Genomic DNA, 23,541 nt, shown 5'->3' with positions numbered 1-23,541 from the left:
ATTATACAAGTACCATCAATTTACAAAGTGCAGTACTTATGTACTTAGCTACTTATTAGCACTGGAAACAGGAACTATACCAATATTAGAGGATGTCGTATGTGTACATATTGCAAAGTCCTCGAAAATATACTGAATTGAATATTACCATAATAAGAATTGTAAATATAATTTTTTAGGGATATAAATATATATAATGTACTAACAATTAAGCAACATCTCATACATCTGGCAGTGTCTAATGATTTTAGAGGCATTGTGTGAGTTTTCCTCTCAAATTACATATTAAAATATTACTCAATACTGCATGTGAACGATTTGATTGAGTAACAAAATATATTTTTAAACACTGCCTTGTCATCTGTGAAATTCCCCTCTGAAACCATGACGACACGTCTCACGCGTGAGTCACGTAACAGCGCTGACGTAATGACATCACGAGGTGGCTTCTGGAAAAAGACCGGAAGTAGAGACACAAAAAAACAACAACAGCAGCAGCGGCAGAAGCCCTGCGGCTCGGCGACGATAGTTGACGAGAGAGAGAGAGGCAACAGGGCGGGTCACCGGTTTACCTGTTCGGCGTCCACGAAGTGTCGGTTAAACTCGTCCGTTACCGTTTGTTTCGCGTTCAGTACCGACATGTCGCTGTTCGGTAAGTTGTTCGGCGGCGGGGGAAAGGGAGGGAAGGGGCCGACACCCCAGGAGGCGATCCAGAAACTCCGAGAGACCGAGGAGATGTTGGCCAAGAAACAGGATTTTTTGGAAAAGAAAATAGACCTGGAGCTCGCGACGGCGAAGAAGAACGGCACGAAAAACAAACGAGGTGAGGAAAAAGCGTTTTTGTTGTGTGTGTGAGGATAAAGTTTGTGGCTTTTGACGGGTTAATTAAAACCCGACACTTAAGTTCGTGAGTTAGGCCCCGCGGGCTCGCGACGGGGACGGAACCGGGAAGTAGGCGGCCGACGGGATGCCTGAACACAAGTCGGCAACACGGTCGCCTGACTCCATTTTTAAAAGCCTTTTCTATATGAGTCCTTGCCCCAGGGGATTACAACAAAAAATACTGCACGAAGGACACCAATGCTGTCAAATAAAACTTCTAAAAAAAATAACATTTCAAACATTAAATGAGCTAAAAACATAGTTGTAAACACACAAACTTTGCTTTATTGTCACATTCAATTAGTCTAACCAACTCCAACGTGTTTCAAATTCACTGACTCAATGTCAACCAGCCAAAAATAGCCCTACCACGTGCTTTTACTGACAGGTAAAACACATATCAAGGTGTATTTAATGTGTCAATAATATCGCATGTTCATACTCGATTGTTGTCCTTTCTATTTCTCCACAATGTATTTACACTACTGTTACGTCTGTCTGACACACAGATGGTGAATCTCATGTGTGTTTCATTTTTATATTTGAGTTTAGTTATTCAGTAGGTTTTGATAACAAATAAGCTTTTCAAAAGCGGTGCTGTACATATTGCCAGAATCTAGTGACGGTCTTCTAACCATCTGATTCTTTAGTTCTCATTCTCCCAGGAGTGACTCGACAAACAAAGATGGCAGGTAGCGATAGCGATGACCGCCTTCAAATCTTTATGTATTTATATACCGTATAAAAATGACGTCATCTTTGGACAGATATCTTATCTTCTACCTAGGAAGAAACGTTCGTCACGGGGCGAGGCAAGGGCTACCTACTTGTTACCAACGACCGACTCCCGTTGATGCTTTAACAAGTTGTTCTTGTGTTTGTTTGTGACGCTGTGACGAGGCCTGCAGTTGATTCAGAAGAGGAACCAATCATTTTACTCTTCTGGGGAATTATTTACCAACTCTGGAAAGTTATTACAGCAATAATTTGCTCCTTGACCTCGACACATGAGAGGAAAACAATAGATAGCGCAATATTATATGTGCAAGCTGGTGGTTCTTCTCCCAGGAATGTGGGCTTATGTCAAACGCAGTGGCAAATGTGCTGTGATTTGAGTGATAAAAAGATCTGAAACACGTTAACCACAATTCATTTCGGGTGATAGTTTAACTCCATTTGGTAAAAGTTATGAAAAACACAACATTATCATCCACAGATGAAATGTGCACTTGATTTGGGGATCGTCACATTAGCTGATTCTGGGGCATTATGACCAGATTAATCTGCTCCTCGTTATAGTTTTTAACCGATTCTTATTGAATCAACTCTCAGATATAACACCTGTTAACCCTGTGGTGGTCTCTCAGCCGATGCATGCTGGGATATAGCCTGGCTGGATGTTGCTCTAATGAAAACAAAATATGAGGACCAACATGGCCTCCGTAGCTTTCTATGAACATGAACAGCAGCGTCTCTGCTGAACGAGCTAGCGGGCTGCCGACTGAACCGGTTTGTTCAGTTTGATGTCAACCCTCTCAGACCGTTTGCATTGATTCTGTTTAAAAAAACAATAAATGAATAAAATGATTTACACCTGGCAGAAATCTTAACGTGTAGAAAAACACACTGGCACGACTTTTGCAACCAACCGGCTCCGGTTTGTGGTGTTTAAATAATTCGGCTCCACTTGTGATGATACCGTTTAACGGGATATTTTTGGCAACAGAACATGAAGTGACGCACCCATGTTTACGTGCAGCCGGGTCGCCAGCTGCGGCTGCTGAGAAACCTGTGACGCAACGGAAAAATGCACGACACAAACACTCCGACCTCTGTGAACTCTGTTACAACCGGGTTTTACGATGCTCCGGCCTCTCAAACTACTATACTTCTCGTCCGTCTCGATTTTATTAAGGCCTTTTGACTTGAAGATTTCCCACTTGAGTTGTTCCTCCAAGCTGAAGAGAGTTAAAACAATCACGAAAAGGACTGAAGAATGACATCATGGTGAGAAAATGGTTATATAACAGGACGCTGGTGTGTTTTTACAAACAATCTAGCCTCTTCCTCCGGTAAGAATGACGCCAGTGGAGCCAGTTAATGGATCCCAGTGTCGGTCACAGTGGTGAGGAAGCCTCCAGCGCTGATGCTGACGTATAGGATTGGTAATTGGACCTCATGCAGAGAGACAGTCGCTACTGTAAAAGGAAGCAGGACAACAGAGAAAACAAAGCTTCACAGCATCAAAGTGACCTGAAATCCAAGGGGAGCGGTCTGAATTCAAACTCTGCAGCCAAGATAATCAAATAAGGATTTGTGTAATGTTGCGTAAAGACGTTATCAGTCCAGGAATAGGGCCGGTTGCTGATATAATCCGATGAAACTGGAACAGTCAGCTGCTGTCTGGCTCCTGGTGGACCAACACATACTGGATACATATTCGTCTTTGCGTCTTTCCCAGTTATTTACAAATATTCTTCCAGTTGCGTGTTAGTATTTCGCTTTTTTATGACCAAAACTAGCCACCAACATTATTTACGTTTTACTGAATTGAATGGCAATAGCCCTCAAACGTCAAACTCTGGATTCATGCTCTGGATTCCATGAATACATGAACGTTGCAGAGCTATTTCAGTCTAAAATACCTGCTAACTTGCAGAAACCACATTTCACAAAAAAAGTCCCATGAACAGGAAACCTTATGGTATTTTTCAGGTCATTCAGAATGACCCAGTTATAAAGAGAGAGATCTGAGCCTAAATACTCTCACCTGCGCTCCTAAAACACTACATTTGTCCAGAACGGGGAAAGCGTTGTGGTGGCCGCAACAAAGCTCATAGTGTGCGTATTTGTACACGAGTAAACCGACATAAAAACACGATATATGCACATCTTAACAGGCATATAATAATGTAATAGGCACGCTCATAGATGTGCAAACGATATATGCACATCTTGACAGGCGGCCTCCCACTGAATCGCCTCAGCCACCTGTTGCTGCTCAAGAGGGCGGCGGCAGGTCTTCTGCTCTCAGAGCGCCGTCCTCTCCCTCCTCTTCCTCCTCCCTCTGCTCACATGATGATGACTCAGCTGCACCAGCAGGGAATTCCCTGTCACGGTTTAGACAATCGCTCCTGCGTTGTTGTTTTAAGGCGAAAGTTCACAGAGAGATGCTGGATATGGGATGTACAGTACATGTGGAATAAAAGGAGAGCTGTAACAATAAGTTGGTTCATAGATTAGTGAATGAGAGAATGTTAGCTGGCAGCAGGAAGTTAGTTTCAGTGGCAGCTATGCAGAAATGAGTAGTTAACTGTTATTGTGAAATATTGTGAAAATAGCCTGAATTGACAGGAAAACCAAAATATAATCAGTTTACTGTCATCAAATAAATAATAAAAATCTTCTAAGAATGAATCTATTGTCAGAATTATTGTGGATTTATTTGAAAAAAAATCTGATAATCGACGTATAAATGACTTAACTAGTTGTCAAAGCACTTTTTCATCACTCATCAATCAAAACCAGTGCGAGGCGACCCTCCCAGTGGTCCCAGTCAACCCAACAGTTGCCTCAGGTTCTCCTTCCTACAGTATTTAGGTGTTGTCTCAGTATTTAGGTGAGACCAGATTTCCGTGTGCTTGATGAGTTTTGTCCTGGAGAGGCCCGACTGAAGCGTGTTGCGTCTGCATGCAGAGATTTGGCTCAGATGGGATTTGATCAGATTACCAGTCGAGCTCCATTTGGGACAAACACAGACGTCTCTCTGCTGCTCCCAATCTGTCCTCAAACACTAAACGCAGGGAACCGCTGCTGCATCGTCACACATTAGCAGAAGGCCCACCGGTGCAGCTCCTCCGTTACTGAATCGTCTGTTTGTTTCTTGTGTTTTTGTTTCTCTCTCCACGAGGTGTCCTTCCCCTGAGTCGACCCCCGATCACATGACTCGGAGCGACAGTTTGACATTTGTCGTCGGTCTGAGCGAAGAAATCTCTCGTCCCTCTTTTCACCTTTGCCGTTCTTCCTCCGCAATGTTTTTTTCTGCAACTAAACAAACTGCAATGTGTGTAAAAACATATTTAACAAATCTGCTTCCTGTTTACACCGTCATGTGATATGCGTCCTCAAAGGTTGCCTTGTGGATGTAGCCTCTCTCTTTTTAATCACGAGCTCCACATTTTAAATGCTAATTTACTCCTTAACCTCATGTGTAACTGAATGGTTTATATATCCGTACTAAATTCTGATTATCTCCTCAACCACAAGACTTATTTGAATAATTAAAAAAGGTATAATATATAGAAAGCCCTTGGGAACATAGGTAATACATTCATATATGTGTTACTGGTATATTGGTTTAAGAAAAACTCAAATGTTTTGCAAAAGAATAATAATTAAAAGTTGTATTTTCTTATCGTAACTAGATTTGAATTTAATATATAACATAGCTCCTAACATATATGTTAAGTGTATCTGTGCGAAGTTTGGCTTTGATTGAGTGAAGTTAAGTACTTTTAATAATTGTAGAAAGCAAGGCTTAGATAGATAGATAGATAGATAGATAGATAGATACTTTATTAATCCCCAAGGGGAGAGTTGTTGTCGTAGTAGCGCCTTACAACTTACAGTTTACAGATACAAATAAACACACAAGATTAAATATATGAAAAAGCAACAGGGATGAAAGAGATAGATAGATAGATAGATATATATATATATATATATATCTATCTAGACGAGGACGAGGACGACATGACGAGATATATATATATATATATATATATATATATATATATATATATATATATATATAGCGGTCGTTCTGAACTCACGTGTCTCGCCTCCTCTCTTCTGTCCAGCGGCTCTGCAGGCCTTGAAAAGGAAAAAGCGCTACGAGAAGCAGCTGGCTCAGATCGACGGGACGCTGTCCACCATCGAGTTCCAGAGGGAGGCGCTGGAGAACGCCAACACCAACACGGAGGTGCTCAAGAACATGGGCTACGCCGCCAAGGCCATGAAGGCCGCCCACGAAAACATGTAAGAGCCTTTAGACGCATGTTGAGGTTGTAAGTAGCGCAGTAACTCTCAATACTCTGGATACTTGTGGCGGTTTTCTCCTTCCTTGTTTACCTTTGGGATGTAGCCGACGTATCTAAATGTCACGCGGTCCATCATGTGTTTATGTTCCTCACTTCCTCTCTCTTGTTCTCTCTCTTGTTCTCTCCTGGTCCACAGGGACATAGACAAGGTGGACGATCTGATGGCGGACATCACAGAGCAACAGGAAGTGGCCCAAGAAATCTCCGACGTCATCTCGAGACCCATCGGTTTCGGGGATGACTTCGACGAGGTGAGAGCGAAGGAATCGGTAGAAAACTCTAAATTCGGATGAAAGAAATGAGCCTTTCGTTATAAAATAACTGTGTGTGTGTGTGTGTGTGTGTGTGTGTGTGTGTGTGTGTGTGTGTGTGTGTTCAGGATGATCTCATGGCTGAGCTGGAGGAGCTGGAACAGGAAGAGCTGGACAAGAATCTTCTGGAGATCCAAGGAACGGAGGACGTTCCCCTCCCCAGCGTACCGTCTACGTCACTACCGTCTAGGCCGGGTATTACATGTTGCTTAAATAAATAATAAATGAAAAAAACATTGACTTGACAAGAGTCAACATCAGAAAATCAGAATCAGAATCAGAAAAACTTTATTTATCCCCGAGGGGTAATTAAGAAGGCAAAGAGCGGCATATAAAGAGATTAAGAAACAAATAAAGAAATTAAGAAACAAACAATAATGGATGAAGACAAGGATAGGAAAGAATTATACACACACGCAAAGATGAGGAGGTTCTATGATAAATAAAAGGTGCAGGTGAATGATAAGGTGCAAGTAAATATAAGTGAAAAAAAATAAAAATACAGTTATGTATTTAAATAATAAATAGTAAAGAATAAACAAATAAATATATACATATGTTATAGAATTGAAATTAATAAATTGAAAACACAATAACTTGAATACATGTTTTATTTCTGTTTTGCTCTTCAGCCAAGAAGAAGCAGGAGGAAGACGAGGACGACATGGCGGACCTCGAGGCCTGGGCGGCTAACTAAGCTAGCTCGCGCCTCCCTTGCTAGCTAGCCGGTGCCCCTCTCCCGGCGGTCTCTGTGCTACCGGGCTGCTCCCAGACATCTGGAACCGAGACGGGGACTCTGGGCTGCTGAGCTGGCTGCTAGCATGCTGCTCCGTCTCAAAGCCCACTCAATATCTCCCCACGCCCCGAACCCCTAAAGTACGCACTTGTGCACATATCCACTGACTCAAAATGAAAGAAACCCCGGCTCTTCTCCTCCCCGATTTAATGTCACGGTACGAATGTCTTCTGCTCCGGCTGTGCGCGCCTCTAAAGGGCAGAGGGTTTGCAAAGCAAATGTCGCAGCCTGTGGTTGAGTATATCGAAGAGGAAAAAGGCTACTTGAACGCGGAGGAGGGTGCAAGTGCATACTTCTAGGGGAGGGTGTGTGGAGGAACAGGACATGGCTTCTTCTTTTTTTTTTTTTTTTTTTTTTTTTGGGGAGGACTGTGAAGAATAGGGTGGGGGATGGGTGGGTGGGGCAAAGATGACATGATTCAGCACTTGTTTTTTTCTTCTGCTTCCTGCGTTTTCATCTCTTTGCTCTTCTACATGGAGGATGACGACCCACCGTCTCCGCTGAAGATGAATAGTGGAAATGTTGGACTTTATGTTAGAAATATCGCTGTCAAGCTAAAACATACTTATTACAGCAGTTGGGGACACATTGAGAAGAGAGGATCAGTCATCCAGAACCGCCTCGGTCTCCCATCATGCTCTTTGAATCGAATCAGTTAAACTACTAAAAGTTCACGTGTGGTTAATAGAAAGGGCTTCTTATCACGTTTTTACTTTTTATTTAATTTTTTTTTCATCAAAATTACATTGAAAACAAATTCTTACATATTTTCTTTTGGATTAATCTTTTCTGAGCTGTGTACAAACGTTGTAAAACAATGCATGCATGCTTATTTTTCTTTTGTAAAACTGAATACCAAATAATCAAAATAGAATTTAAAAACAAATCCCATATCAAATAAATAATGCATCTTATTGTCTCTACTATTTCATTTTCTGCCTGAGGGAAGCCTGTCCTCCTTGATCCCGTAGCTCGGTCATTCACGACCTTTTTTATTTTAGTTTTTGTGACCATTTAAAACGAGTTGTAAACTTCCAACATGGCCGCCAGAGGGTTCATTGCAGCGCCTCGCTCCTCCGTATAGATTGATGTCACGTGCCTGACACCTCCAGCGCCTTGTCCGTCTGGCTCACAGCGACGTACTCTGAGAAAACCACACGTTGGTTGAATAATAATCGCTTGATTATTTGATAGTGTGTGTGTTGGTGGGTTGTTTAGTTTTTTTCAGCCTTTTGACACCGTGACCTCTTGTGAATATTCAGTCAAATTGAGACGGTGAGCTGGATTCTTTCTCTTTTTTCTTTCTTTCTCCATTTGCTCTTCACTCGCCTTGTCGTTCGAAACTGATTCTGAACACGAGACGCGTCGTCTCCACGTTCGTCTTCACGATCAAGCTTCTGCTCGCGGCTTAAAGCTGCGAGCCGCTACTTCCTGTCCTCCTGAATGGAGGCGTCGAGACTGTAAAAGACTGTACATCTTTAAATAAAAGAATTAAATGAAGTGGAGATGTGAAAGTTGTGCTCATTTTTGTGCGCAAAGTAGTTGCGAGCGGGTCGACCCCAGTCCTGCTATATCGAGACTGGCTGTTGAGAAGAAACTTGCATAATATGCCAATGGTTTAGATAATATTAGATAATTAATTACTCTTGTGTTTCAGCGCTCCGATTGGCTCTGAAACCCGACTGGAATGTTTACATTATCTTGTGATTTGCATCCAGTTGTTTCTATACGACTCTCTTCCCCCCTTCAGAGGTATTTATGTGATGAGTCGTCAATAATGTGTTATCAACCACACTTAAATGTTTCCGTGGACAGAAGGGGAAATGAGTATAATCACTAAGGCAACATGTTTAGCGGTTAGCTTGCGGCTAACGTCGACGTGTAGACCGCTCAACAGAACCAGTGTGTGCTGCCAAGAGGCTGCTGTTGTATAACTATATATATAATATAATATCACTCTGTTCAGTCTTTCTTTGTTTCCACATGTTTTTTTGTCATGAAGATTTAACAACTCACTGAAATCTGACGACCTAAATATATATATTTAGTTTTGTGTGTAATTTAGGAATGAAAGTCTTTATTGTCGTGTGCAGATTGGCATATTTTACCTTGTAGACATTCATTTAATGCTTTTGACTTATTGCACTTTAGTTCACGAAGCTTGAATGCAGTTTTAATCATAATAATAAAAGTTATAAAATAAAAAAATAGGAATAATCCTATTGTTTAAATCAGTGGTTCTCAAATGGGGGTACGTGTGAGATGTAATATATATATATATATATATATATATATATATATATATATAAAAAGTTTGTATCCATTCAAAAAATCCTTTAAAAATATTTATTTTAAAAATATTCAATACAATATAAGTGTAAGTTCATGAAGATAATTGTATATATTCTATATTAAATCAGACGCAGCACATGTATTACATATTTTTTCAACCAAAATGTTGCACTGGTTATCATCACTGAAAAAAGGTTGAAAACCACTGGTTTAAATAATCATATTTACAAGGACAGCGTTATTCCCTTTGAGTGTTGACCTCCAGTTTAGACTCAACGGTGCGGCACTTGAGACCCGATCGGGTGGCGGTCCCTGGGGGTCCCTGGGGGTCCTGACCGAGGCCGCTTGAACCGAGCCCCTAAAATTAGCCGCAGTATATTTAGTGTTTCTACCAGAGTGCTGAGCTCAGCGCCTTTTTAACTGGAGGCTTCCCCTCCCGGCTCCTCCCGGCTCCCTCCATACGTTCTCATTGCCAGAGGCAAACCGGGCTCCTCAGAAATGACCACATGAATACGTGAATATTACTCATCAGGGATATTTACTTTGGAAACCGGTGTTTGATCTGCCTCAGGCTGTGTGATCTCATATCCGTGAGCAAACCAGTAAAAAACAGACAACCTCACCAGGAAATGTGTCTCTTTTATATCAGTCATCTGTTCTACAGATTTTAATCTACATCAAAACCGGTTAAAATATGAATTTAGACTGAAATGCATCTCTGATTCTTCTTGTTCTGCTCATTGTTGGGCATCTTAATATGTGTGTAGAAAAAGTAACTCACAATGTACAACTAATACAAAAACACAAGTCCTTCATTCTAACGTCAACTTAAGTAAAAGTATCTTCTTTGCAGTATTTTAACGCTTCCATCCAGTCAAAGCGATCCTATTTCCTTCTGAGATAATTGTGAAGCTTCTGAATATGTTTGAAAAACAACTTGACACGCGTGGAGGAGCTCCTGGGGTCAGAGTTGAGATTGAGCAACGGCTATTTTTAGTGCACACACTGATCCAACACAGTGTAATATATCTTTTTAAATGTTCATCTTACCATTTATTGCTGCGTCCCATGTATGAAAGGTGCTGTGCAAATAAAAAGTCTCTTCTGGATATTATTACAATATCATTTAATATACTTTAATACGTGAATTATATTGAGATCGTTATCTTTGCACTGCAAAGGAAGGAGACGACTCTTCTGCTGCAATTGTTGCAACACCTTGTTGCGCAACTATTATTTGTGCTTTCTCAGCTCCGTGGTGCTTTTTTTTTTATTGCCTTTTTAATTTCTTGGCCATTTTCACCGATAAAAGCCCCTGAGTCAGACTGGTACAGTATCTCCCATGTGCTTTTTTTTAATAGATTTTTGTAGTTAATTTCACCCATTATCAATCTCTTAGTGGCCCATTACACAGCACCAATAGTCCTGACCGAATACACACTAATTTATCTTCTAGTACGAGAACTTTCCTGATCACACACGTCTTGAAACCGCTCGAAGCAAAAAGGTCTACATTCCATACGCTTACATTCCACATCGGCTGAGGCCGTTTCATCTGAACGCCGCAGGTGTCTGACCCCTATGGTGGTGACCCATTGCCCAGTCCTGCTGCACATGCACTTGCTGTGTGTTTAACATGATAGTTCAGTTCAGAGAACTTTCAGGACAACTTTACTGTTTGTACAGGTAAGAACTTTACAGTATGTGTTTGGTAAAATGTGCAATACTTGCAATACTTTACAATACCCTTCAACCCCAGTACTACTGAGTGAATAAAATATGATAGTATAATTACAATGTAACATATTTAAAAACCAAGGTCCACAGCATTAGGTCCAGTCAAAACTTGTTCTAAAAACGCCCCACACCGCACCTGAGTTTATCATTGGCTGGCTGGCCCCACATCCACCGTTATCCAATCAAATCGCTCACACGCGGGGCGGGACCTTCCGCAGCCAATGTGAATCCAGAGCGCATCCGTATTTTGTACTTGAAGCTAATCATTTGCTGGCTGGCCCACATCAACCGTTATCCAATCAAATCGCTCGCACGCGGGGCGGGAGCTACAGCAGCCAATGGGAATCCAGAGCGGGATCCGCTCTGGATTCCCATTGGCTGCTGTAGCTCCCGCCCCGCCCCCGCTGCGTAAACGAGTTTGCACGAGGGCCCTAGGTGATAAAAAGCGGGCCGTCAGGTTTCCCTTCCCTCCCTCCCTCTCTCTGCCTCTGCACGTCGTCTCGGCCTCCTCAACCTGCCCGAAACAAAACACCAGAAAACAACAATGTCTGAGAAACTTAACTACAAAGTTGGTAAGAGTCAAGATTTATCATTTTTAACCGTTCGTATAAGATACATTTCAGAGGAGGAGGGACCGGCGCGATGGCGGTTTGTTAGCAAACATGCTGGGAAGTTCATGGTATTATTCGTGTAACGGCTCTTCTCGCTGCCAAAAAGCTAATAGTCCACGACGGGAATGAAACAGTGATACGATATTTGACTGCTTCTGTTGCTAATTACAGGGTTTATGCATGTCGTACATTCTCATGAGCACATTTGTTGTTGTTCATTTTAGGTTCCGGCTTGTACATCGTGTTAAATCGGAGAATGAATCGACATGTAAGCACCGAGCATGGGCTGTCTGAGCGGAGACGACGTGCGCGGCGTCTGGGTGTTGTAGTTTATTAGTGGAGCCGCAGCCGTGGCTCCCCCTTTACCCGAACTGGTTTCGAACTACAATTCCCATGATGCCTCGCGCCCCGTTTTTTTTATTATCATGAGTGACAGAAGCAGACAGAGACTGAGCTGCACAGTATTGCGTAGCGTAGTAATGCTGGGACTACACGTGGTGCTTCTGTGTAGTGGCTTTAAGGGGCCAATGCTTTAAATACAAGTTTGTTTTGTAGTTTATTAATTTGGAGGAAAAAAGTAGGCGTAATACATGTAAAGGAAACATACAAAGGTAGAAAATGAGGCTTAATAAATGTGAAGGAAACCTACAAAGGTAGAAAAGCAAACAGAAAAGAAGTGCAAGCTTTGCTTTGAGGAATTAAAACGCCTTTAGAAATTAAGAGCAAGCTGAATACAGGTGAAAAATGCATGTAAAATAGATGTATGTTCATTTTAAATAACTGCAGTTGTTGGTTAACTGTGCAAACCCTATCTAGTGAACTAGCTGGCCTGCTGTGAAGCAGCTGGTTAGAAGCAGAAGGAGTTGCACAATATTCTGCTAGCAGAGAGATAGCTGCAGGGCGAAGTCCAAACATTCTCCTCAAACTACCTGCATTCAAGTGTCAGTTTCTCCGTGACTGTCAGTCGAGTCCAGACATGTTGATTGATGCACCGTCACTCATTTACTTTAAGCAGTGCCGCCTTTTTTTCATTTTTAATGATTAAGCAATTTGAGTGTGTTCCACTCTCATAAAGCATAATTTCTTTTTTTAAAGAAGGGTATCAAAGCAGCAAAAAAAACAATGAACTTAATTTCGGCTTTGTTCTCTTTTCAATTGACGTGTACTAATACTGCAGGCTTTAGCTGGGATTTGAACCTCAATGCCTGTTAAATGCCAACATTGGCGCTCTGCTAGCCATGCAGGACCACACAATGATTCACACGTGTTGAGTCCCTCTTTTCAACCTCCGTGTGAACCTAATCCTGTCTCGGGCTGGTCATTCAGGCCCGTGCCGGTTTGGTGTGTGTGTGTTTGCACAGGTCTCTGGTAGCGTTGGAGGATGGACTTGTACTTTGGGACTTGCACCCTGGATTGCCTGCAGCGTTGTAGAGCGCAGCTGGGAACCAGAGTGCACAGCTTCCCGTTAACTGAGGATGCTTTCTGTTGTATCATGATAATATCTGGTTATTATTAAATTACATTCAGCCTGGCGTTAAACCTGCAGCACTTCCTGCATGAGGTTTTTGTTTTGCAACGGTATCTTTAGTCTGTAAGGAGTTTTAGCTTCCTAGTAGGACATGATCAGCAGCTTGTTACAAAGTGCTACTAAAGAAACAAGAAGTGTCGAGCCACAGGCTTTGACGTAACTGATCGAGGTCGTGAAGTTTAGCAAGTTCCCAGTACCCTCACTGCCAATGCATCGCCTCTTATTCATCGTTATTAGCTTGTTCTGACACGTTCGTGCAATAGGTATCAGGAGACTCGTTTGATTACGGTCTCATTTTCAGCGTAATGTTTTAAAAGCATAGTTTTCCTCCTTATTGCACCTAAAACACTTAAACTCACCCTGCACCAGCTGCTGTCTGGAAATGAAAGGAGGGACTGTAAGGCAGCTGTGTGGGTATTCACCCCCAGTATTAGAAATTTAAACCATATTTTACATGCACCTGGGGGAAAAAAATTCCAAGATATCGATTTATGTTTTCTCAAGACTTCTTTGTTTAAACGCCAGTGGATTTTCAATGTGGTCGGTAATTCAGAAAGAGATTTAACAGGTACGGTGGGACATCACCTTGAATGCATGCAATGACTAGTTTTTGAAATTCATACTGATAAGTCTGGTCCTGTTCAAGGTTAACGAAATCTAGCTCATTGGCAGTGGAAAGCTTTCACTGGCTGACTGAGGGTGCCGGTTCAACAAGTTTGGGCAAGAGTATGTTCATGTCATTGCGTTAACATCCCTTTCTCTCTCTCTCCTAGCTGACATCAGCCTGGCCGACTGGGGGCGCAAGGCCATCGACATTGCGGAGAACGAGATGCCCGGTCTGATGAAGATGAGGGAGCTGTACGGCAAGACCAAGCCGCTGAAGGGCGCCCGCATCGCCGGCTGCCTCCACATGACCCTGCAGACCGCCGTGCTCATCGAGACCCTCACCGACCTCGGAGCTGAGGTGAGGTTTTACCGGCTGCTCATTAATAATCAGAGTGTCCGTTTGGTTTACTCATAAACCGCCCAGTGTAACCTCTGGACTGTTCTGCCTTAAAGTGCAGCACAGCAGCAATTACTGAGGGGAGGAAGGGGGAGGTCAAGTTTATTGATTTGTTTAAACAAACTCTCAGTGAGTTCGGGGGGTTTCTCTGTCCGTCTCAAGGCCGGCGTGTTCTGTTCTGTTGGTTTTTATCTGTCTGACCAGGACTGGTTTCATCCAGTGGGAACCAGCAGCCTGAGAACCAACAGATTGAATAACCTCAGCTCCCTCCCCTGACTTGATTAAGCTTCTCTCTCTCCCATTGGTGGCGGTGATACTCTGTAGTGCAGTGTCACTTAAAAATCTACCTTCCATCATACCACCTTTTTGTTTTTCGTTGTATTCTAAAAAGTGAACTTTAAATTGTGTCTTACGTTACAGTAGTACCTAGTCTGTTGTCGCAACACTGACTATACAACTTTTATATGCATCTCAACAGCATTTAGATTCTCATGTGAAGATTTATTTCAAGCTGCAGTGGACAGTTTTGTCCACTAGATGGCAGCAGAGTCTTCACATGCAGCACTTTCAGTCTTTGTTGGTTTAGAGAGAGTAGTGAGTTTGATTGTTAAAAGTATTATTGATGTTGTCATTATAAAGCAAACATCCTCCTAACTTAGTCTTCAGATGCTCGTTGTTCATTTTGTTTAGTGCCATTAAACCACATCCACTAAAAACATGATAAAAAAAGTTATTATCGGCCATATTATTGCATGTTTATTGACTTGACAGCTTAACGGTGGTAGTCTGCACTGAGGCTCAGCAACTCACTGAGTGATGCTCTCACCGACAGACACACACATGAGCTTCAATCATAGCTTCAAATCCACTGCCTCCTAAAAGTATGTAATTCTAGTACGTTTATAGATAAATCCACACAAACTCAGTCAAAAGAGAGAAGTCGGCTGCTGAGGTTCTCTCCTCTGTCTCTCTCCCCTCAGGTTCAGTGGTCGAGCTGCAACATCTTCTCCACTCAGGATCACGCGGCTGCCGCCATCGCCAAGACCGGCGTTCCAGGTAACGGCGACCACCTCCACCTGTGTAAACTGTCTGTGAACTATGAAAAGACCTGGTCAACCAGTGTTATGACTATATTACACTGTCAAAAAAAAAAAATCTTCAAATCGGGCCGATTTTATTTATTAAGTCTGACACGTCTGTACTGATTTTTCTATCTTGAATCTATAATTGACGACAATAACAAGGCTCCAGACTTTTTTTTTTCCCCACCACTGTCCTGAAAAGTAATTTTTGGCATTCTAACTTCAGTGTCATAGGTTCTAAATGTTATCTTTCTACTATTGTTAGTGATACCTATACTCTGCAAGACTCTGCAACTCACGAGGACTCTGAGTGACGCTCTCGCCGACTATTTAGATTTAGTCTCACCTGGCGCTCAGAAAGCGGTCCAATAACCACGTGTGCCCCTCCCCCTCTTATGTAGTGTTTGCGTGGAAAGGAGAGACCGACGAGGAGTACGTGTGGTGCATCGAGCAGACGCTGTACTTCAAGGACGGCAAGCCCCTCAACATGATCCTGGACGACGGAGGAGACCTCACCAACATGGTCCACCAGAAGTATCCCAAACTGCTGGCAGGTTGGTTTGTTTACGCACACTTTCATTGCGCTGTGGCTGTCGGGACGATTTCTGTGACTCAGAGAGACGCGACCACAACTAAGATCCTGTGGCGTCTCTTTACCCGCCTGTCAACGCCGCTTGGTAGCTAACTAGGCGCTTCTGTAATAAAAATTGGTGCTGCGGGAACTCATTTTGACCAGAAGTTGTCCCAGAATCCCACTCTGCAACGTCAAAGTAAATGACTAAGCTGTGTGGGAGGGTTTTGGACACTAGATGGCGGCAGTTGTCCGACACAGGCTGGTTCACACGGCAACTTCTGTCTTGTTGCATCACTTGCAGCAAATATTTTCATACATTAACTGATATTTGGAGCTGTGTCCTCCTGTTCTAAATACTCTGGATGTTGTGATTGTGAGACTTCATCAATTTTCTTGTTCAATCGGCCGACGTTGTCGCATAGTCTGGACCAAAAGAGAGACAAATCTAATTTAAATTAACACAAATCACCCCATGTTGACGTGATGACTCTTGAGGCATATTGTGTCTTTATGTCCTCATAGAAAACATGTTTTTATTAAATGACTGCGATTTTTTTTATTTTTTTTTAGAAGGGACACAGCTGTTAAGAGAAACAATAGATGTCAACACTATCGTAACGCGCTCGTCACAATTACCGCCAGGGCTCCATTTGGAGGAATTGGCAAACGATTCTTGGCGCTCATAAAACTCCATCCTGTTTTATTATATGGACCGCACAATGTGCACCCCAAAATATGTATTTTTATTGCCCGCATTCTGCTATATGATGTGGTTTTTGGGCTATTTGTGAGAGGCGATGTCTGAGCAGACTGGAGGCTCCGACGGTGGAGATGATGGACACGCTGACGTTGGGGTTCACTTGAGGGCCCGACTATCCAAAACCTCAGCGCTGATGGATCTGTTATGAATTGAAAACATCTTATTGACCTCCATCTTGCTTCGTGCATCAAGTACTTTTAAAGTAGGACTCCACGTGTGCGCTGTGATCCGTAACGGCGCGACCTCGTGTTTTCAGGTATCCGTGGCGTGTCGGAGGAAACGACCACAGGTGTCCACAACCTGTACAAGATGATGAAAAAGGGAGAACTGAAAATGCCCGCCATCAACGTCAACGACTCCGTCACGAAGGTACGCGGCCTCGAACCCTTTAATCCTCTTTAGCGGGGCAATAGACGGGTCATGGAAAAGTCATGGGCTTTTAAAATGGTTCTTACCAGGCCTGGAAAAGTCCTTTAACTAATTTCCATGACTTTTCCAAAACCTTTGGGATTTAATTTATGTTCATTTATGCTTTTAAAAGAAAGACGCTCAAAATATGAGCAGGCATACATACAGGCATCTATATAAATGTTTATTCTTTTAATCAAACTATCGTCTCATTCATTTGAGTCATTTAAGGTTTACTGTATGCTTTGTATTCTCATTATTAGTTTAAATACTTTTTTCATGTTTACACCAGAGATTTCACAATGTTTTGTCATGGAAAACCGTTGGTCAGAATGTGTATGAAGCCTGATGGTGTTTAAATACTTTTGTTAAGCTTGTTGTTGAATTGCAAGTGTCTATAAAGAAAATATCTGAATTGACTGGCTCTGAGCTGGGGGTCATGAGAATGCTCTGACTTCTGGAAGAAGAGGGAAGAATCCGACACCGGGCGCTCGGTGTGAACTCGTCTCTCTCCAGGAAAAGAAGCTTGACTAATGTAAATAACCTGTTGGCTTCTCTTTTGCCTCCCCGCTCCCTGCAGAGTAAGTTTGACAACCTGTACGGCTGCAGGGAGAGTCTGATCGATGGCATCAAGAGAGCCACGGACGTGATGATCGCCGGTAAAGTTGCCGTGGTGGCCGGCTACGGAGACGTGGGCAAAGGCTGCGTCCAGGCGCTGCGCGGGTTCGGCGCTCGCGTCATCGTCACCGAGATCGACCCCATCAACGCTCTGCAGGCGGCCATGGAGGGTAAAGCATATATTATATCATATTGTTTCAGCGGAGAATGAACCATAGTTTTGACTTTATTTATTTCATGTGGACATCAGTGACATTATAACTTATAACGTACATCGATGCATAAAAAAACAGGTGCATCGCCAATTTCCAACACCTGTCCATAGAGGCTTTTTTTTTATATATTAGATTTTTATCTATCTATCTATCTATCTATCGATCTCTAGCTAGCAAAGTATGTGTTACAGGGTTGATGTATGTATATGTATATATATATATATGTGTGTGTGTATATGTATATATATATATATATATATATATATATATATATATATATATATATATATATATATATATATATATATATATATATATATATATATATATATATATATATATATATATATATATATATATATATATATATATTTTTATTTTTTTTTACAGAGGAGTTGGTCTCTTGGTCCTCGGCTTAACCTCAGGGTATCCCTATAGGGGGACACCCTGGGGCTTCTACAGCTCATATGACCTTGATATGAATACCAGTCCCTATTGTCCTTGATCTCTAAAGAATCAGCAACTCCTTGCCTTTTAAAAAAAATATATATATTATTTATTTTCTGCATAAATATGGTCAAGAGTCTGATCAGAAAATGAGTCCTCGGTCGCTCCCAGAGTTTTTTTAATTGTATTTTTGGTGCCTTCCCATCATGCCCCAGAGTTATACAGCACCTCTTTAGAAAGATTAAGACCTAAAGCATCCAAATATGCAACAATAATCACAATAAACACAAGCAATGACATGTCTTCAAGCCTTTCCAGTCCACAAATCATGTTTTTCGGTTCAGAAATAAAGAAATGAGTGTTGTTAGGGGTACTAAATTAGTTCAATAGTGAAATGTTATAATCGCTCTGTCATGTTGAGGAGCTTTCGTAATTACGTAATTATACAAATATAACGATCTTTAAAAAAAAATGTTCTCTTCTCACAAGGGTTTACAGTACTTTAGCCGTTTAAATTGATTAAATCGGACCTGTGGTTGATGATCTAGAAGCGTTTGAGTAAAAAAAAAAAATCACTTCCTCATTATCGAAAAATCTGTAAAAAAAAAAAAAGCTCCGGGCGGAAGAATTTAAACTCCTCTCCCCTGGTGCTCCTTAGGCTATGAGGTCACCACCATGGACGAGGCGTCTAAGGAAGGAAACATCTTCGTCACCACCACCGGCTGCGAGGACATCATCCAGGGACAGTAAGTCATCTGAAATGCAACGCTCCTTTTTTTTTTTTTTTGTGGGCTCATATTGTATAAAAACTGTTTACTTGACCACAACAAGAAGCCGCATGGTTCTCGTACTCATTGTGTGTGTTACCTTCAGTCACTTCGAGAACATGAAGGACGACGCCATCGTTTGTAACATCGGACACTTTGACTGTGAGATCGACATCGGCTGGCTCAACAAGAACGCTGCCCTGAAGATCAACGTCAAACCTCAGGTCAGGAGACCCGAAACCAGACTTCACTGCCGTCTTAACCTTCAGCTCGGCAGCTGCCTTCTCCAGAGTCACTGAAGTGCTGATCTTCCTCCTCCTCCTCTTCCTCAGGTCGACCGCTATCGCCTGAAGAGCGGCCGTCACGTCATCATCCTGGCCGAGGGCCGACTGGTGAACCTGGGCTGTGCCATGGGACACCCGTCCTTCGTCATGAGCAACTCCTTCACCAACCAGGTACAGTGACCAGAGGCATGGACACTTTGAAGGTCTCGTAAAGGCATTCGCACCGTTAATATTTTATTTATTATCAAAAAAAAAAGTTGTATTGCATTCAAAAACAGAATGTATATTTGGCTATTTTCGTTTTGTCATGCAATACTTTCACATGGAACATAGACAGTGTAATACTTGCTTGGGAAAAGGTAGAATTTATTTAACCCAGAGCTTTTATTCAGAACATGTATTATAGTGTAAAACAACACTGGAGGTCCCGTCTGAGCCAAGATGCAGAACTTTATTGCTTCTTTCAACCTCGACGAAGAGACCAAATCTACTCCTTCGGGTCTTGCCTTTCACAATAAAAGCCCTAGACATGCACACTATTTACCAGAGGGCAAATGAATAATAATAAATGGGTAACGGTAGCTTAGACTGAACACCTTTTTATCAATGAAAGAGTTGCACTGTTGCAGTTTTGCTCCACAGTATTAGCAGGTTAGTATTTCTCATGTTTATGTTGTTGCTCTTCATTGAACATTTTCTTTCTTCAGGTTCTGGCTCAGATCGAGTTGTGGGAGAACACGGCCAAATACCCCATCGGCGTCTACTTCTTGCCCAAGCTGGTCAGTGGCCGCCCTGTGACGATGATACTGTGTTTCTTATCGCTCGGACAGAAACGTCCTCCTGTAGCCTCAGGATGGAGTGAAACGCTCCTGTCACCAAAACCCTCGTCTGTGGAGCCATTTCTAAATAAGGGGTCTGTCGACTCGGGGGGGGCCGTGTCTGTCTTCACTTTCCAGATTTGATCTCCATCCCTGATAATAATCTGAGACCAAGGGAACGGTTGTTTTTAAAAGGATAAACAAATTATGTAGCTGGCGTTGTCGGAGGTTAGTCTTATTTAATGAAAGCGTTGAACTCTAGAACAGATACGTTTCAGATGCAGATCTAGCGGTGACTATAAAAACAGGGGGATGATCTCATCTCGCTTCTTTCTTGACAGTGATCTTGGCATGAAGTGTATTTCACTAAAGCCTAAAAACCGTGGGGGGAAATCCCAGATGTGATGGGTTTTTCCAGTGATCGGTCACATCAAAGGCAGCCGGGTTCGTAGGAAGGGCAGGAATTGAAAGATTAAAATAAAAAATGAAACGGGAAGCTGCCGTTGGACGCAGCAGCTTTCATTTGGTGCTCGGCGTTGATGGCGAGCTTTGTGGACCGGGGTTATGCCCTCAGAGTGCCTCTTCGTATGCACTGGGCCTCAGAGGACGCGACCCGGATCGCGTTATGAATCCGTTAAAGCGACTCCAGGGAGATGTTTGGTTTGTCGGCTTCGGGGTCGACGAGATTTCCAGCGTGAGAAACGACGTCCGCAGTCTGTCGCTACGCAGGCGGCGACAACCTTTACTTTTGTCAACTGAGTGACGTATTGATGTGTAATCGTGACCCTTATTTGAGCGAATTGTCATTTATCAAACATTATTTTGTTCCGTCCTCTTCGATGTGATAATTTCAGCTTTTTCCTGTTTTCTGCAACTAAATATTTTGCGTTTTAAACGGTTTTCTGTCCAAACGAACTCTTTCAGGACGTGTCCTTGTGGCTATGATATTGGAGATGGTTGATTAAAAAACAAATACAAAAAATGTCAAACGAAGAAAAACAACATTATTATAACAACATATTTGCAGCCTCGCTCGCGACCGCTGCTCTCCAGAAGCGAAGACAATCGCCTGCCACATTAAATCAAAAGAGCACACTGGGATAATTTAATACTACTTCATATTGTGCGTTTTCTTTTCTTTTTCCTATTCGGTCTACCAGAAACCAGATATTCCCAAACAAATTTTCTGTGGACCCACTTTTTTTTGTATTTATTTTTATAATGACAAACAATACAACCCACTTCGAAGGGGCCATTTATTAGAAACAAATATTTACATATGATAATCACACGTCTGGTTCTGCAGGTTATTGAAATCTCATGTTAAATACCGGTACCCGGCTATATCTGCTGAAAAACATTGATGCATACAAACATTCAGGCTCCAATAAATAAATAAATAAATAAAAATGCAGATATGAAAGACAATGAAAGGAATTCTTCAACCTGATTTGGCGACTCCAATAAAGTCCTTGGGAGGGTTAAGTTTGGGTACACAATAACTTTATTAAGGCAGACGCCCGAGACAAAAAGGGGTTGGCGGAAACTGCCGTTTGCTTGTTGATCCATTTGGACGTTTTTCTAACGGGACGTTCCTCTTTCTGTCCCCTAGTTGGACGAGCAGGTGGCGGCCGCCCACCTGGACAAGCTGGGGGTGAAGCTGACCAAGCTGACGGACAAGCAGGCCAAGTACCTGGGTCTGCCCGCCGAGGGGCCCTTCAAGCCGGACCACTACCGCTACTGAGAGCCCTGTACAGCCGCAGCGGAGAGACGGGAGGAGGAGGAGGAGGAGGAGGAGGAAGAGGAGGCGTGGCTCAGATGGTGTTGGTGTAGCCGGGTTCAGTGTTTGACATGGCCAGGTTGCACTGTGGGTTTTGGACTCAAACGTCGACGTTTCAGGGATTTCCCTCGTCACACATCCGATGCCTCAGTCGTCCACCGGCTCTCTTTCCTTTCTCCTCGACGCTCTTCTGAAGCACCTGAGGCCGCTAAAGAGAATTCCTCTCGTTTGTCATTCCTTCTCCATCAATGGACTACAAATAAACCCTGATGCTTTTTTTTTTCCTCTGGCTCGTTTGTGTCTCTTTTTTTTTTTTTTTTTTTCCTTCATGTTTTTTTAAGTAATCCAGGCGACCGGTTTCGTGTCCAGCGGCCTTGTCCCCGTATGTCCACATCCACGCGGCGCTTATAGAACGCCGGAGTGAGCGAAGAGGCTCGGTGTTGATGGGTAAAGAGGAGCGCACATCGGGGGTTTTGTCTCCAAAACAAAGTCTTATTCTTTTCGTTTTTATTGTGATTTTAATTTGACTGAACGGGCCAAACGCCTCCCCGGTTCTATCTGTACAATCAGGATGATCTCGCTGCTCAGTCTCAACGGTTAGCGCCTGAAGCTAAGCGATGGATTCAAACTGTCGAGTGTGACGGCGACGAATAAAAGAAGTTTAAAAAAAACGATTTGTTTCTCATCCTTATGGTCGTGTGATGAATTAAATAAAAAAACTAATGTATGCTGCGTGGAAGCCCAGCTGTTGATGGTTAATCATGAGGACGCATGCTGGGACCTCACTGGGTGGTTTCATCCCGTCAGGAAGTTCATGGATGTGTTCTGAAAAAAAAAAGAAGTGGAAACAAATGACTGGTTTGGAATAAACCCTCGGATCCATCAAACGCATCTGGAAAACAAAAGCTAACTGTCCATTAATTCTCTTTCAGTTAAACGTTGGCACAACACACTCACTAGCAGTGCAGAGGGATAGTTATGGAGAAAAAAATAAATAAATTCCACACATGAGTTTTGACCCAATACACAAAGCTGGTGCTAATGAACTGTTGGTACAGTTTTGATCACAACCCGTAGAAATAATGACAAACTATGAAAAGACTGCGTTCTCATACTGGGTCGCCGGGGTGAAATGAGTGTAATGTATTCAATGGTTTGAATGCATAAAGGCCGTGTGGATTAAAGCCATGCTCACTGATGTTTGAACCCAGCTGCGGACCTCGTGTGGCGCCGCTCCTCTTCCAGCAACCTGCCTACTGTCTGACTGAAGGAAGGCTTTACACATTTAAACGACCCCATGTGGTCGGCTACACCGAAACCTTTTGCACACAATTTTATTAATTTATTTTGTATAGATGTGCAGCATCAACATGACATCCATATACGGGCATTGTGATTATATACGAGGACCCTAATGCGAGATCAATATCCTACCAATCAAACTGCAGTAAACGGAGACGACTTAATTAAGTCCCGCCCCCACCGAAAGGGTTCCTCGCTCCCCATTGGCTCGCTGCTGTGTGGTGGGA

At 42.6% G+C, this 23,541-nt stretch overlaps 2 protein-coding genes across 2 annotated transcripts; both read left to right on the top strand.

Moving 5' to 3' along the window:
* The first annotated feature begins 577 nt into the window (after positions 1–577).
* On the top strand, positions 578–7,407 carry chmp4ba (charged multivesicular body protein 4Ba). Its single transcript, XM_079217734.1, has 5 exons — positions 578–823; positions 5,742–5,919; positions 6,118–6,232; positions 6,361–6,487; positions 6,925–7,407. The coding sequence occupies exons 1-5, from the start codon at positions 640–642 to the stop codon at positions 6,987–6,989; spliced, it is 669 nt and encodes a 222-aa protein (XP_079073860.1). The 5' UTR covers positions 578–639; the 3' UTR covers positions 6,990–7,407.
* Positions 7,408–11,590: 4,183 nt separating this feature from the next.
* ahcy (adenosylhomocysteinase) lies at positions 11,591–22,676 on the top strand. Its single transcript, XM_079218948.1, has 11 exons — positions 11,591–11,689; positions 14,030–14,220; positions 15,240–15,315; positions 15,743–15,895; positions 16,932–17,044; positions 17,664–17,871; positions 19,022–19,109; positions 19,237–19,354; positions 19,463–19,585; positions 20,122–20,193; positions 21,845–22,676. The coding sequence occupies exons 1-11, from the start codon at positions 11,662–11,664 to the stop codon at positions 21,974–21,976; spliced, it is 1,302 nt and encodes a 433-aa protein (XP_079075074.1). The 5' UTR covers positions 11,591–11,661; the 3' UTR covers positions 21,977–22,676.
* Positions 22,677–23,541: the final 865 nt, after the last annotated feature.

Source organism: Taurulus bubalis (genome assembly GCF_910589615.1).
Source record: "Taurulus bubalis genome assembly, chromosome: 5".
NCBI lineage: Eukaryota > Metazoa > Chordata > Actinopteri > Perciformes > Cottidae > Taurulus > Taurulus bubalis.
This window is presented reverse-complemented; position numbering and strand designations above follow the sequence as displayed.